Source organism: Schistocerca americana, chromosome 7 (assembly GCF_021461395.2).
Source record: "Schistocerca americana isolate TAMUIC-IGC-003095 chromosome 7, iqSchAmer2.1, whole genome shotgun sequence".
NCBI lineage: Eukaryota > Metazoa > Arthropoda > Insecta > Orthoptera > Acrididae > Schistocerca > Schistocerca americana.
The window spans coordinates 405,510,044-405,526,431 of NC_060125.1; the positions used below are offsets into that span (position 1 = coordinate 405,510,044).

The 16,388-nt window shown below is 39.3% G+C and overlaps 1 protein-coding gene across 1 annotated transcript in view; it reads right to left on the reverse strand.

The window, feature by feature from the left end:
- Positions 1-16,388, reverse strand: part of LOC124622412 (28S ribosomal protein S30, mitochondrial) — an 81,874-nt gene that overhangs the window by 26,561 nt on the left and 38,925 nt on the right. The window contains exon 2 of the mRNA XM_047148101.1: positions 3,822-3,963. Within this exon, the coding sequence (XP_047004057.1) occupies positions 3,822-3,963 (142 nt within the window). The remainder of the gene's footprint in view (positions 1-3,821; positions 3,964-16,388) is intronic.

The window sequence follows — 16,388 nt, forward strand, 5'->3', positions numbered from 1 at the left end:
ATGCTGTCAGCCAACTTTAAACTGTATATTCTGATGATGCTCTTGTTCATTTGAAGAGCGAAACAGGTAATGAAAAATACAGTGCTACTTGTGGCTGTTTTCTAAAACTTATTTTTAACAGTCACTCCCTCTGCAGGCAATGTCTGCTCTTACTAAGGTATATGGCCATGGGTTGTTATGTGAAAGTTGTTTGATTGACCCAGTCTACCAGCCCTCACATTTTTATTTACACTCATTTTATAAACACCCTGTATAAGTAGTGACAGTTTAAATGTGAAAAGATTTTTTAACTTGGGGAATGTAAAACATTGTCTTTAGGAAAGAGTTAAAGCAACAGTTACCTGTTAGGTTTTGAAATTTATTTTATTATCGTTTACCAGTTTCATGCTCTTTCATTTCCCTTGTCAGAAAATGCACATATTTTCACAAATGATACCAATACCAAATCAAACTATAAAATAATTTGCTGTTGCTTTGTTTACAGTTTTATTTTGTTTCATCATTAACTGTAAAAATGTGCACCTGGTGAATAAAAACATTCAAAACCAATAAGAGTGAAATAAAGCAAAAAGCTATTTTGTCCGTAGATAACATTTTGAGGTTATGACGATTGCATGATAACACATGTTTTGAAATTACCAACCACTAATTTGATGACATCTTTTAAAAACATTTAACTGTTTCTTGCCATTACCAATTTTAATCATTTTTTTCCCATCAGATAGCTGCAATACATTTACAGGGTGAACTAGTAATCATCTGTTGTTTGTTTTGAGTATTATGATGGCAATGGAAATTTTGTAACTTTTCCAGGTACCTTTTTTTTTTTTTTTTTTTAGTGCAAAACAAGGCACCAACACACTTTTCACTGCATTACTGTTTCAAGCTAAAATATAGAGTGGGTCACCAACTGTACTCATGATATGCTGAAAACCTTTATCCTGTCAGAGACAGTAAAGGACTTGGAAGAGCAGTTGAATGGAATGGACAGTATCTTGAAAGGAGAATACAAGATGAACCTCAACAAAAACAAAACGAGGATAATGGAATGTAGTCGAATTAAGTCGGGTGATGCTGAGGGAATTAGATTAGGAAATGAGACACTTAAAGTAGTAAAGGAGTTTTGCTATTTGTGGAGCAACATAACTGATGATGGTCTAAGTAGAGAGGATATAAAATGTAGACTGGCAATGGCAAGGAAAGCATTTCTGAAGGAGAGAAATTTGTTAACTTCGAGTATAGATTTAAGTGTCAGGAAGTCATTTCTGAAAGTATTTGTATGGTCTTTAGCCATGTATGGAAGTGAAACATGGACAATAAATAATTTGGACAAGAAGAGAATAGAAGCTTTTGAAATGTGGTGCTACAGAAGAATGCTGAAGATTAGATGGGTAGATCACATAACTAATGAGGCGGTATTGAATAGAATTGGGGAGGTGTTCATGGCACAACTTGACTAGAAGAAGGGATCGGTTGGTAGGACATGTTCTGAGGCATCAAGGGAACACCAATTTAGTAAAAATCGTAGAGGGAGACCAAGAGATGAATACACTATGCAGATTCAGAAGGATGTAGGTTGCAGTAGGTACTGGGAGATGAAGAAGCTTGCACAGGATAGAGTAGCATGGAGAGCTGCATCAAACCAGTCTCAGGACTGAAGACCACAACAACAACAACATTAAAGCATTTTAACGTGGGAAGGGGACTATAAGGACAGAAGAGATGCTGGAAGGATCATTCCCATCTACATTGTTCAGAGGACCTTGTGCTGGCAAGAAAGATTTCCCTCCACATTCGTCTACCTAAGCAACTACTTCGAAACAATCAGTGTCACTATGGCTGCAGCCGGGCGCATTTAGGTGTGTGTGTGTGGGGAGGGTGGGGGGGGGGGGGGCGGGTTGCATGCGCACGCTGCCTTCAGTAGTAATTTGTTTTCGTTGCGCCTGTGAGCCTATACTGCTTGAGACTGCTTCAGAGTTCTCTTTAAATCTCATGTAAGAAATCTTATATAGCCAGCACTATTTCACTGATAAGTAATGACATACTGCAATCAGTTAAGTAGTTTACAACTTGTTACCAAATTCACTACAATGTAATGCTTCATTGACAAGTCTATAATATAGGTGGAGGTCCAAGATCACTAGAAACATGAATAAGTATATACCTTTTACTTCTTTTGCATAACAACATTATTGAAGCTGGCTCATACTGAAGTATCAGCAGATCTAACAGTAGATTACGTAAGTTCAATGTAATGCATATATTTCTCAATTCAGCCATGACCGAAGCTAATCATGCAATGGTGGTTCTGAAGCCTCTTGAATACTAGCAACTGTAATAGCAGTGTTGTGTGGATGTAATGGATATATTTCGTGTAAGCTCTTTCCCCAATTCTGGAAGACTCCAGCCATTTTTTCTTCTACAGTTCACTGCTGAAGCTCTAGCTCTTCAAGGGACATTGGTAGTGGGGATTTTACAATGACTAATTTCTCAATCATGAGTGGTTTACTTAGCCACAACATCTTAGTGTTGTAATATACCTTCATCCAGCAGCAGAGGCTGACACTGACGATTGTGGAATAAGGTTAGCAATTCCTGCTGTTGTTGTTGAGGTCTACAGTCCAATGACTGGTTTGATGCAGCTCTCCACATACATCTATACTGTGCAAGCCTCTTCGTATCTGCATAATTGCTTCATCCATTTGAATCTGTTTCCTGTAGTCAAGCATTGTTCTCTGGCCCCCATGCACATTAGTGCGCGCGCGCGCGCCCGCCCGCCCGCCCGCCCGCGCGCGCGGCCGCCCGCCCGCCCGCCCGCCCGCGCGCGCCCGCGCCCGCGCCCACACACACACACACACACACACACACACACACTTCTCTCTCTCTCTCTCTCTCTCTCTCTCTCTCTCTCTCTCTCTCTCTCTCTCTCTCCTTCCACTATTACAAAATCGATGACTCCTTGTTGCCTCAGGATATGTACCATCAACCTATTTATTGTTTTAGTCAAGTTGGGCAATAAATTCCTTCCTCCACCCCCCTCCCAATTTGATTCAATACCTCCCTTTAAGAAGAGGCTTTTCTGGCTCTCACACATGTGGATAGCTTACAACGACCATTTTACCCAGCTTTTCTACAGAGGAGTTACAAAATATTTAATTAATATTAAATCCAAGCACAAATTCAAATTGTAGAAGAGATTACATACCAAATAACCACAATCACAGGCTGATTGCACGTATAATTAATGAGCTGGTAATTCTGATACGCAAATTTCCCCCACAAAAGTAGTTTTCCCACAATTCTGAACTAACTGACATGTTACCAAGGAAAAGGGCCTTAGGATGAGAATGTCCACAAACTTAGTAAAATAGTCCCAAGATGATATGTTCACAAAAAGGAAGACAGGAGCTATTGCATTCAAATTTGTTTCGCTGTCACTTTTCCATGGAAGGAGAACCCGCCCCCTCACCCCTTCTTTTTAAGCAAGGGGGTGCTGCACTTCTGTCTACATAGAATGAGCAACCTAAAAGTGAGAGAGTCTTTCCCGCCTCTCCACCTCAAACGCTGCAGGGGGGATCAGTGCTGCCTCCCTGATGAAGGTGGCTGCATTGAACTAGTTTTTCAGGAAACATAACAAAACATGCACACGTACACATACGTGCACGCACGCACATGAGCCCACACACACACACACACACACACACACACACACACACACACACACACACATATGCATGCACATGCACACGCACGCACACACGAACACACGAACACAAAACATGGGATTGTGGGCGAATGACAAAATAGTTGCCGAGATTCACCTGAGCTGTTAGAAGATGTGGAATAAAAGGTGATAAATTTGCCAGTAAAATTCTGTTTATTTGTTTTATTACAGAGGCTGCAACTGCATTTTCCATTTTACCCTCATCCAGATTATTTCTGCCATCCAGTTCTTCCTTCCTCCTGCAACAGATAATACATTTAGTCTTTCTTAATTTATGGTCCAACAATAATAAACTTTTTCTTTGTTTCCTGCGATCAGATGAGATTCGGAACAAATGAGAATGATAGTTACACAACTTTCTACATTCTTTACAACTCTTAGTTCAACAGCAAGGAGTAATTTTTTTTACTTCCTTTGTGATTCGAACATTTGTCTGAAAAACAGCATTAAAGTCTCACCTAGCACTTGGTCAGTGATCTTAGATCATAACCAACACAAAATTCTTGTTGACTTTATCAAATGTCATGTTACATTCCTTGACTAATTATCTAACCACTTGTAATCCATATCTCTATCCATTCATCAAGATTTCATTTGAAATAATTCTTGTATCAAATATATGTAAAAAGTAATAATGATTAATTAATAAAAGGCATAAATCAAGAAGACAAACACCATATCTATCTGAGCACTGAAGGGATGTACCAAACACCTGACACACACTACTATCAACTTTGAAACAGTATGGCTAGTCATTCAGAAAAAACACAATTTTTTTGTCTTAACAGAAGGCAAATCACTGGGCCACAGCATTCATCTGCTGTCAGAATACAAATCACAATTTCATAATATGGGTGACGCTAATAATATCACAGCACAGCCAACTCATATCACAGGTTATCCCCAGCAAGAGACAGAGCCCAGTGATATTGGGCAACGTCATATGCAAAACCCGGTTAATGCTACTTCCTTGAATCTGCATGACTGAAAATATATTTCCTTTGATCACGGTGTTTTACTTGACTGGGTTATGTAATTATTTTCCACATACAGACATTCATATTCAAAGCCATAGTTTGACATACATGCATTTTCTGCTGGTGAATTTGCTAAGTCATTTCTGCCATTTTTGTATTGGTACCCAATAGGATTTTCCTTCAAATTGCAAGAGATCAAAACAGAATGAAGAATATAATGTAATGCCCCAATTGGGATGAGGTCATCAGCTACCTTGTAGTTGCAAACTGATCTGACCTTATCAACAGTGTCAGTAGAGAGACTGGGATTAGTTATCATGACATCACAGTGATGGTGGTTATTAAAATTCATAAATCAATCAAGAAGGCTAGGACAGTTTTGATGCTGGAAAGAACAGTTACGCAGTTGTTAGCATCCTGCTTAGACAACAAATGAACATCATTTATTTCAAATGAATGGGCATAGAGGCCACTCCTTCAGAAGGGTCTGTGCAGGCAAGCAGGGACAAAGGAATGCTAGTTATTAGAAGCTCCAATGTTAGATGCATTATGGAGCCCCTTAGGGACATAACATCCAGGTCTCGAAAGAAATCCAATGTGTGCTCGGTAAGTCTGCTGGGAGGCATCATCTGAGATGTGGACATGGTCCTGCCTGTGGCTACTGAGGGTGCATCTTGCAGTCGTCTGCAAGTTTTCTCTTATGTTGTCACGAATAATGTCTGTCGTTTGGGTTCTGAGGTCATCCTCATCTCATACAGGTGACTGGCAAAAGAAGGGAAGACTGCTGGCCTTCCACAGGAGGAGCAAGCAGAGTTCACAATTTGCTATATCGTACCCAGAGTTGCTCAGGGCCCTTTGGTTTCAAGCCGAGTGCAGTTTGAGGTCCTGTGATGAACACTCACCAGTCAACACACAGAGAGTGAAATCAGACTGTGTACAAAGTTCCTGGCTTTACGGCCCTCCAGGAAAGTTGTTGAGCTCAAATTATTCTAAAAACCGAGAGACGGCTGAAACAGAAATTGGAAAGTTCCAAAATACTTAGCAAGGCATGGACCATATATCACAAAGAGAGGTTAGTTGCAATAGGAGGGGAAGTGTCACTGCTGTCAACAGAAATATTGTGTGTATTGAGGTTGAAACTGAGTCTGACTGTGGGGTTATCTGGATGTATGTAACAGGTCTAAGTGAAGTAATGTTGATTATCAGATGCATTTACCAGCCACCCAATTCTGCCCTGACTGTTTCAGAATCACTCAAAGAAAGTCTACACTCCGTAATGTCTAGCAGTTGTCACAGAGATTGGGTCTGCATAAGGCAAATAAACGAAACATGACCTTTTTTTTCCACTCCTAACCGCTTCCACAAGTGTTGTTGATTCTGACAATGACCAATCAAATCTATCACTGAAGAAAGGTGGACGGCCCTCTTGTTCAAGTTCCTTCACGAATTTTATATAAGAAAAGTTCTATAAACCTCTCAAGTTTTTTGTTCTACGAGGCCACACCACAAATTTGATGTGTAAATGTCGATAGAAACACATTGGTTTGAAGCTGCTGAACTCTAGTGCACTTGGTTCAAAGTGTTCCATGTATAGATGTGTCACAACAAGCAATTGCCATGTCATCAGTTTGTTCCTAATACTTTACATCAAACAAGAAATACATGACATGAAAAAAGGTCTAAAGAGTGAAACAATCATTGAACTTTTGCAATCAGTTCCAAGGATTCAAAAACTGAGACTCAAGTTTAAGAGGTAACCACATTAAAACTGACCATAATACCCTTTTCCTTTAGCAAAAATTGACCAAGGCAGTGTAAAAAGTAAGTGGAGTTGCACATGTGGTGTTTGCACTTCCCCACATAATTGCTGAGAGTATGTATTTTGCATGTAGGTGTGCCAATATTACTAACTACGATGTAAGCGTGTGGACAAAAAAAATCTACTCACCATGCAGCAGCCAGAGAACACACATACAAAAGGTGTTATGTTCACAAGCTTCTGGACTCAGAGGCTCTTTCCTTTGGCAGAAGGACTGAAGGGGAAGGAAGGGGTTGAAGAAAACGACTGGTGTTATACAAACACTGTTCAGCCTTTTACATTGGCATGACTACTACCAAGTTATCAGTTAGGATGAATGGGGATGGGTATAGGGTGCGGCAACATGCAATATCCTGTTACAGAGCATGCACTACATCATGACGGTCGTGACCTTGGTGCCTGTTTCACTACATGTGCCATCTGCATTCTTCCCCCAGATGCAAGTTCCTCAGAGCTCCACAGCTGGTAGGAGCTACAATATGATGTTGGTTCTCGCCACCCATGTATGCTAATTCTTTCTAATTTTTCAGGTCTCAGCATTTCTTCACAGTAATCATTCCTTTCTTCACTCCATTTTATACATCTTTCATTTTCTGACCTCTCTATGTTTCACCATACCCCTCCCACCTCTATCACATATGATGCGCTTAGCTTTTAGCTCTTATTAACTCATGCAGGACACTTTAGCAGTAATCTCTGCGGTGCGTATTACCCAATCTTCCACCTTTAAGCTCTCAGGTTTTGAAATATCTTCTGGTGCAGTCTCCAACAACCAGTCTTTCCTTCTCATCCCATTAGGTAAGTCTCCCTGACCCACGGTTCTGGTGAGTTTTCTGAACAGTAACTCTTTTCCTAAACCTCACCAGTCCTTTTTCTTCACCCCTCTTCCTTCCCTTCAACATTTCTGCTAGAAGAATACACTGGCTTGAAAGCCTGCATATGTAATACCTTTCTTTGGTGTGTTCTCCATCTGCCACTTGGTGAGTAGATTTTTTTATCTATCCAATTACATTATATTACCAAAAACTGATTTTTTTCATTGAAATACTACTAATTATGGATCGTATCAACCAAAATAATCAATCTCTGAAAATATAATGTAACTGGACAGATAAAAAATCTACTCACCAAGCGGCGGCAGGCGAACACACATATAAAAGATATTAGAATTTGCAAGCTTTCAGTGGCTCCTTCATCTGGCAAAAGGGTTGAAGAGGAAGGAAGAGGGGTGAAGGACTGGTGAGGTTTAAGAAAATGATAGAGTTCAGAAAATTTGCCCAGAGTCTTGGGTCAGGGGAGAATTACCTGATGGGATGAGAAGGAAAGACTAATTGTTGGGGTCTGCATCAGACGAGATTTATGCATACCTGTTCTCTTGCTGCCACTTGGTGAGTAGATTTTTTATGTATCCAATTACATTATAACCATGGATCTTGGAGGAATCCCTTCCTTGTGTGTGTTACAAAGATCATGTAGTCATGATCACACATTTACTCTTGTTCTAAGATCCTTAATTGTGTTACATAGGAAGCCTGACTCATTAAAGAGTTACGGTAATATCTTTTTCTCGGTTTTATTCTTAGGACTGACTGCTATGTATATGTAGGCAACATCTTTCAAAAGATAATAAATCATGTTTTTGTAGACCACATGTGATATTAGGACCACAGAACTACCCTTGACAGCTGGCAGAACTACGGTTTCCCTATCCTCCCACAGTCTTTGATTGTTACTCTCTTTCTGGAAGATGTTGGATCTAAATACGGGTGCCTTTGTAAGTGATATGCAGGTCCACAATGAATGTATTGTGCTGCACTGAGAACACAGTTCCTAGTGCCTAAAAAAAGACAGCTGGGTCAGTCATCGATATTATGAGTATAAAATGGAATCAACTACTTGGCTGAACATTTGAAAACACAGCGATAACCAATCACATTGACCAAACCTGAGAGATCATAGAACTTCACTCCATGTGGAAATCTTCCACAATGTGTACAATTTGAATGAGCTCTCCCAAGAGAAAGATCATCCCATCAGTATGCAGACCTTCCTCACGACAGGCACAAATCCAAAAACATTTCAGTAAAAGTATTTATGCTTTTCCATAGACAAATTTTCAATTTTTTCAACTAACTTTCAAAGAATAAAGTAGTATGAAAACTACAGTTCCAAAACTGGCAAGGAATCATAGAAAATTTCATGATATGTTAAACACAGGAGACTTCTCAGTTTTTGGCCTCATGGACGGGCTCATAAGCTGACCAACCACGGGGGACATCTGAGCTCATTCGTAGGCAGACTTGATCTGCCATCTATAAAAAATCTGGCACAGTTCAAGTGTCCTCAGGCAGGACTGTCAAACTATAGGAGGTTGAGTAAGTCAAGGCAGAATGGGAAAGGTCCACCTCCCGATGCACTAAGAAAAAATTAAAGAAAGCCTGATGTCCCAGAGACATAGACAGAAATGGTTGTATTCTTTTAAGTTATATTCTCACATAGCTATAGTCTGCAAGCTTGTGTTCACAATCACAGTGCTAAGTGAAATACTATCACTGGTGAATGCACCCTCTGATTTTGTAAGTGCTGATGTCAAAGTTGAGCAACTTTGTTATTATTATAGCTCTTCAATCAATTCCATAACACACATACAAATGCTTCTCAAATGCTATATGTCTTTAAACTGCAGTATTTGGAAGTAAAGCAGAGTACTAAATGCTGATTTAAACAAGCTGTTATTATTATTATTATTATTATTATTTCTTTCTTTTCTCAGATGTTATGTCTGGTCAAAAATGGAAAGTGATGCGGACCTTGATCAAGCGTGACTTCCTTTTAACTGTATGGTATATGTTATATTGCATTTAGGAACTTTCGGGTAATTGAACATGTATCAATAATTACCGATTTCTTAGTTGTATATATAAGTTTGGATGCAGCTGTATTGCATTGATGTACTGGTGGATATTGTGTGGTATGACTCCTGTAATTGATAGTACAATTGGTATAATGTCAACTTTATCCTGATGCCACATGTCCTTGACTTCCTCAGCCAGTTGGATGTATTTTTCAATTTTTTCTCCTGTTTTCTTTTGTATCTTTGTTGTATTCGGTATGTATATTTCGATTAGTTGTGTTAATTTCTTCTTTTTATTGGTGAGTATGATGTCAGGTTTGTTATGTGGTATTGTTTTATCTGTTATGATGGTTCTGTTCCAGTATAATTTGTATTCATCATTCTCTAGTACATTTTGTGGTGCATACTTGTACGTGGGAACGTGTTGTTTTAAAAGTTTATGTTGTAAGGTAAGCTGTTGATGTATTATTTTGCTACATTGTCATGTCTTCTGGGGTATTCTGTATTTGCTAGTATTGTACATCCGCTTGTGATGTGATCTACTGTTTCTATTTGTTGTTTGCAAAGTCTGCATTTGCCTGTTGTGGTATTGGGATCTTTAATAATATGCTTGCTGTAATATCTGGTGTTTATTGTTTGATCCTGTATTGCAATCATGAATCCTTCCATCTCACTGTATATATTGCCTTTTCTTAGCCATGTGTTGGATGCGTCTTGATCGATGTGTGGCTGTGTTAGATGATATGGGTGCTTGCCATGTAGTGTTTTCTTTTTCCAATTTACTTTCTTCATATCTGTTGATGTTATGTGATCTAAAGGGTTGTAGAAGTGGTTATGAAATTGCAGTGGTGTAGCCGATGTATTTATATGAGTGATTGCTTTGTGTATTTTGCTAGTTTCTGCTCATTCTAGAAAGAATTTTCTTAAATTTTCTACCTGTCCATAATGTAGGTTTTTTATATCGATAAATCCCCTTCCTCCTTCCTTTCTGCTTAATGTGAATCTTTCTGTTGCAGAATGTATGTGATGTATTCTATATTTGTGGCATTGTGATCGTGTAAGTGTATTGAGTGCTTCTAGGTCTGTGTTACTCCATTTCACTACTCCAAATGAGTAGATCAATATTGGTGTAGCATAAGTATTTATAGCTTTTGTCTTGTTTCTTGCTGTCAATTCTGTTTTCAGTATTTTTGTTAGTCTTTGTCTATATTTTCCTTTTAGTTCTTCTTTAATATTTGTATTATCTATTCCTATTTTTTGTCTGTATGCTAGATATTTATAGGCATCTGTTTTTTCCATCGCTTCTATGCAGTCGCTGTAGTTATCCAATATGTAATCTTCTTGTTCAGTGTGTTTTCCCTTGACAATGCTATTTTTCTTACATTTGTCTGTTCCAAAAGCCATATTTATATCATTGCTGAATACTTCTGTTATCTTTAGTAATTGGTTGAGTTGTTGATTTGTTGCTGCCAGTAGTTTTAGATCATGCATGTATAGCAAATGTGTGATTTTGTGTGGGTATGTTCCAGTAATATTGTATCCATAATTTGTATTATTTAGCATGTTGGATAGTGGGTTCAGAGCAAGGCAGAACCAGAAAGGACTTAATGAGTCTCCTTGGTATACTCCACGCTTAATCTGTATTGGCTGTGATGTGATATTATTTGAATTTGTTTGGATATTAAGTGTGGTTTTCCAATTTTTCATTACTATGTTTAGGAACTGTATCAATAAGGATCTACTTTGTATATTTCCAATATTTGTAGTAACCATGAGTGGGGTACACTATCAAAAGCTTTTTGGTAATCAATGTATGCGTAGTGCAGCGACCTTTGTTTAGTTTTAGCTTGATATGTCACCTCTGCATCTATTATCAGTTGCTCTTTACATCCTCGTGCTCCTTTGCAACAGCCTTTTTGTTCTTCATTTATAATTTTATTCTGTGTTGTATGTGTCATTAATTTCTGTGTAATGACTGAAGTTAATATTTTGTATATTGTTGGTAGGCATGTTATGGGGCGATATTTTGCTGGGTTTGCTGTGTCTGCTTGATCTTTAGGTTTCAGTTAAGTTATTCCATGTGTAAGTGTATCAGGGAATGTGTATGGGCCTGCAATGTAACTGTTAAATAATTTATATCTAAAAACAAAGATGATGAGACTTACCAAACAAAAGCGCTGGCAGGCCGATAGACACACAAACATACACACAAAATTCAAGCTTTCGTAACAAACGGTTGCTTCATCAGGAAAGAGGGAAGGAGAGGGAAAGACGAAAGTATGTGGGTTTTAAGGGAGAGGGTAAGCAGTCATTCCTATCCCGGGAGCGGAAAGACTTACCTTAGGGGGAAAAAAGGACAGGTACACACTCGCGCGCGCACACACACAGACACACACACACACACACACACACACACACACACACACACACACACACACACACATATCCATCTGCACATACACAGACACAAGCAGACATTTGTAAAGGCTAAGAGTTTGGGCAGAGATGTCAGTCAAGGTGGAAGTAAAGAGGCAAATATGTTGTTGAAAGACAGGTTGAGGTATGAGTGGCGGCAACTTGAAATTAGCGGAGTTTGAGGCCTGGCGGATAACGAGGAGAGAGGATATACTGAAGGGCAAGTTCCCATCTCCGGAGTTCTGACAGGTTGGTGTTAGTGGGAAGTATCCAGATACCCCGGACGGTGTAACACTGTGCCAAGATGTGCTGGCCGTGCACCAAGGCATGTTTAGCCACAGGGTGATCCTCATTACCAACAAACACTGTCTGCCTGTGTCCATTCATGCGAATGGACAGTTTGTTGCTGGTCATTCCCACATAGAAAGCTTCACAGTGTAGGCAGGTCAGTTGGTAAATCATGTGGGTGCTTTCACACGTGGCTCTGCCTTTGCTCGTCTACACCTTCCGGGTTACAGGACTGGAGTAGGTGGTGGTGGGAGGGTGCATGGGACAGGTTTTATACCGGGGGCAGTTACAAGAGGGAGAGGGAAAGACGAAAGTATGAAAGTTTAATATCGACTGCAACTACCGTACAATACTGTAGAGTCATTAACAGCTGCAGCCATAGACGGGGTCATGATCGCACGATAGGTAGGGAAGATGGTTTGGGGATTTCATAGGGATGAACTAAGAGGTTACAGAGGTTAGGTGGACGGCGGAAAGACACTCTTGGTGGAGTGGGGAGGATTTCATGACGGATGGATCTCATTTCAGGGCAGGATGTGAGGAAGTAATTTCAAGTTGCCGCCACTCATACCTCACCTGTCTTTCAACAACATCTTTGCCTCTTTACTTCCGCCTTGACTGACATCTCTGCCCAAACTCTTTGCCTTTACAAATGTCTGCTTGTGTCTTGTGTATGTGCAGATGGATATGTGTGTGTGTGTGTGTGTGTGTGTGTGTGTGTGTGTGTGTGTGTGTGTGTGTGTGTGTGTACCTGTCCTTTTTTCCCCTTAAGGTAAGTCTTTCCGCTCCCGGGATTGGAATGACTCCTTACCCTCTCCCTTAAAACCCGCATCCTTTCGTCTTTCCCTCTCCTTCCCTGTTTCCTGATGAAGCAACCGTTTGTTGCGAAAGCTTGAATTTTGTGTGTATGTTTGTGTGTCTATCGACCTGCCAGCGCTTTTGTTTGGTAAGTCTCATCATCTTTGATTTTAGATATATTTTTTCCACGTGGAATGTTTCCCTCTATTATGTTAAATAATTTAGTTAGATGTGAATGTGTTGAGGTGAACTTCTTTAGCCAGAAATTTGCTATTTTATCTTTTCCAGGGGCTTTCCAATTGTGAGTAGAATTAATTGCTTGGGTGACTTCATGTTGAAAAATTATCACTTCAGGCATTTGTGGTATCATCTTGTATGTGTCTGTTTCTGCTTGTATCCACCATGCATGCCTGTTGTGTTGTACCGGGTTTGACCATATGTTGCTCCAGAAGTGTTCCATGTCTGTTATGTTTGGTGGATTGTCTATTTTAATGTGTGTGTTATCTATTATCTGGTAAAATTTCTTTTGGTTTGTGTTGAATGTTTGGTTTTGTTTCCTTCTATTTTCACTTTTTTTGTATCTTCTAAGTCGTTTGGCCAATGCTTGTAATTTCTGCTTCTTTTCATCTAATTGCTCTATCGCTTCTTGTTGTGAGATTTTACCTAACAATTTTCATTTTTTTTCTGACATTTCATTTCTTATAAATTGTGTTAGCTGTCCGATGTCTTTTCTCAGTTTTTCTATTCTGATCTGTAGCCTGTGTTGCCATGCTGGTCTTGTGGGTTTCTTCTGTGTGTTGGTTGGTTCTGATCTCTGCCTAGTGTGTATATTTAGTGTAGTGAGTGCTCCTATATAAACCAGTAGTTGTAACTCTTCCATAGTTGTGTTTTCATTTATTTTGTTGTGTATGATTGTGTTGATAGTTTTTATTGTTGTTTCGACTTGAGGGTTATTTGGCGGTCTATGCAAGAATGGTCTAATGTCGGTATTTGTGTCTTTGTTTTCTATATATGTCAGCAGAAATTTTTCTTCTATATCTAACATATGTGTCACTTCGTGTCCTATTTGTGCTTGTTCTAGTGGCTGTCTTAAGATTTCGTTTTCCTCTGATTGTTTAATTGATGTGTGTTGTCCTTTGTTTGTTTGCTCTGGGATGTTTGAGTCCATTACTGTATTTTCTTATTCTTCTGATTGCACATTATTTTGTTCCAGTATTTGTTGTACTTGTTGTTTGATGTTTTCTAATTTTGACTTGGGTATCCTGTTATTTTTTATTATTACACGGATCTGATCAGCTAGTCGCTGTTCTGTTAAAAATTTTAATTCTGGGTATCTTGTAATAAATGTTGTGTATACTTGTGATCTGTATCCAGTTGTATTGGTTCCTAGGTTTGTTGCTTGGTAATAACAGAACATGAGGAGTCGATTAACTTCATCTGACCATCTCATCCTCTGTCTTTGTTTTCCTTCTAGGGTGGTTGCAGGAAGCATATCCTGCAAAACACCTCTATTTGGATTTAAATCATTTTCCAGTTGGCTAGCAGTGTCTTTACCATTGTGGGCGGGCATAGGGTTCAAGCGTCGTCCCCGACCATGACGGCGCTTGTCCGAGGCTTCTTTAGTTCTGTCCTGAACCAACTAATCACACTAAAAGGGGGGTTGGCCCTATTAGTGGTTTGTTCTTTTCGTCGCCTTTTACGACTGGCAGAACATACCGGAGGCCTATTCTTTTCCCGGGCCTCCACGGGAATTATTATTATTATTATTATTATTATTATTATTATTATTATTACTACTACTACTACTACTACTACTACTACTATTCAGACACAAAATGTACAAACTGAATGCATTTAAGAAAGTGCTTTTTGCATTTCCCCAGATGTTCATTCAGAATGTGTTTCGAACATTTTGCCAGCTGGTATGTAGGTGCACCTGTATTACTAATTATAGGTCTTGAGGAATCCCTTCCCCGCGTACATTAGGAAGCCCGGGAATACATTTCCTCATGTTCTAAAACCCTTAAGGCTAATACATGGCTAGCCTGACTCACTAAAGTAGTCACCTATCACATCATCGTCATCATCTTCATCATCATATCAATTTTATTCACAGAACCACTTTCTATCTACCTAGAGGCAATGCCTTCAAAAAGTCAAAAGTCTTAAGGTTAGCCTAGCAGCAGGTATCATTCCTAATGCTTGGAGGGCAGTGAAGGTTGTTTTCATTCCAGGGAAAACTGACTATGTCAAGACTACGGATACGAGACCGATCAGTCTGTTGTATCTTTTAAAGATATTAGAAAAACTAGTTAATGTGCATGTTGGGGAAAGAAGGCTAACTGAGTTTCCTGTATGTGTAAACTAACATGTATATCAACCAGGAATGTCATGTGAAACAGCACTTCACCAACTTGTTCGGAAGGCAGGAAACGCATATCTTCTTGGCTAATGAGGAGGTTTTTAGCAATATGACTTTTGAATCCTTGATTAGAGCTAAAGAAGAGTATGGCACTGAAACCACTATATGTAGCTGAATTAAGACCATGTTGAGCAGAAGAAAGGTAGAAGCCACCAGGACAAATAGAAAAATGCTGATCAACACCGGAGTTTCGGTCCCCGCTGCTGTAGAGAACTTAGTGATGAATAACTTTGTTGAAGGGCTATATACTACAGGCTACTCTTCTACATCTACCTATATATTCCACAAGCCACTATATGGGGTGTGGCAGAGGGTACCCTGTACCACTACTTGTCATTTCCTTTCCTGTTCCATTTGCAAATAGAGCGAGGGAAAAACAACTATCTATATGCCCCCAAAAAATGAGCCCTAATTTCTCATATCTTATCTTCGTGGTCCTTAGGCACAATGTATGTTGGCAGCAGTAGAATCATTTGGCAGTCAGTTTCACATGCCGGTTCTCTAAATTTTCTCAATAGTATTTTTCAAAAAATATATCACCTTCCCTCCAGGGATTCCTATTTGAGTTCCTGAAACATCTCTGTAACACTTACATGCTGTTCAAACCTCCCAACAACAAATCTAGTAGGCCGCCTCTGAACTGCTTCTATGTTTTCCTTCAATAAGACCTGGTATGGATCCCCAACATTCAATCAGTACTCAAGAATAGGTTGCACTAGCATCCTATATGTGGTCTCCCTTACAGGTGAACCACTCTTTCCTAAAATTCTCCCAATAAACTGAAGTGGACCATTCACTTTCCCTACAACAGTTCTCCATGCTCGTTACACTTCATATCACTTTGCTATGTTACGACCAGATATTTAAATGACTTAACTGTCAAGCAGGGCACTAGTAATACTGTATCTGAACATTAAAGATTTGATATTCCTACTCATTCACATTAACTTACATTTTTACACATTTAGCACTAGCTGCCATTCATCATACCAACTGGAAATTTTGTCCAAACTGTCTTATATCTTCCTACAGTAATTCAACTTTGACACCTTACTGTACACCATGTCATCACCAGCAAACAACCATATATT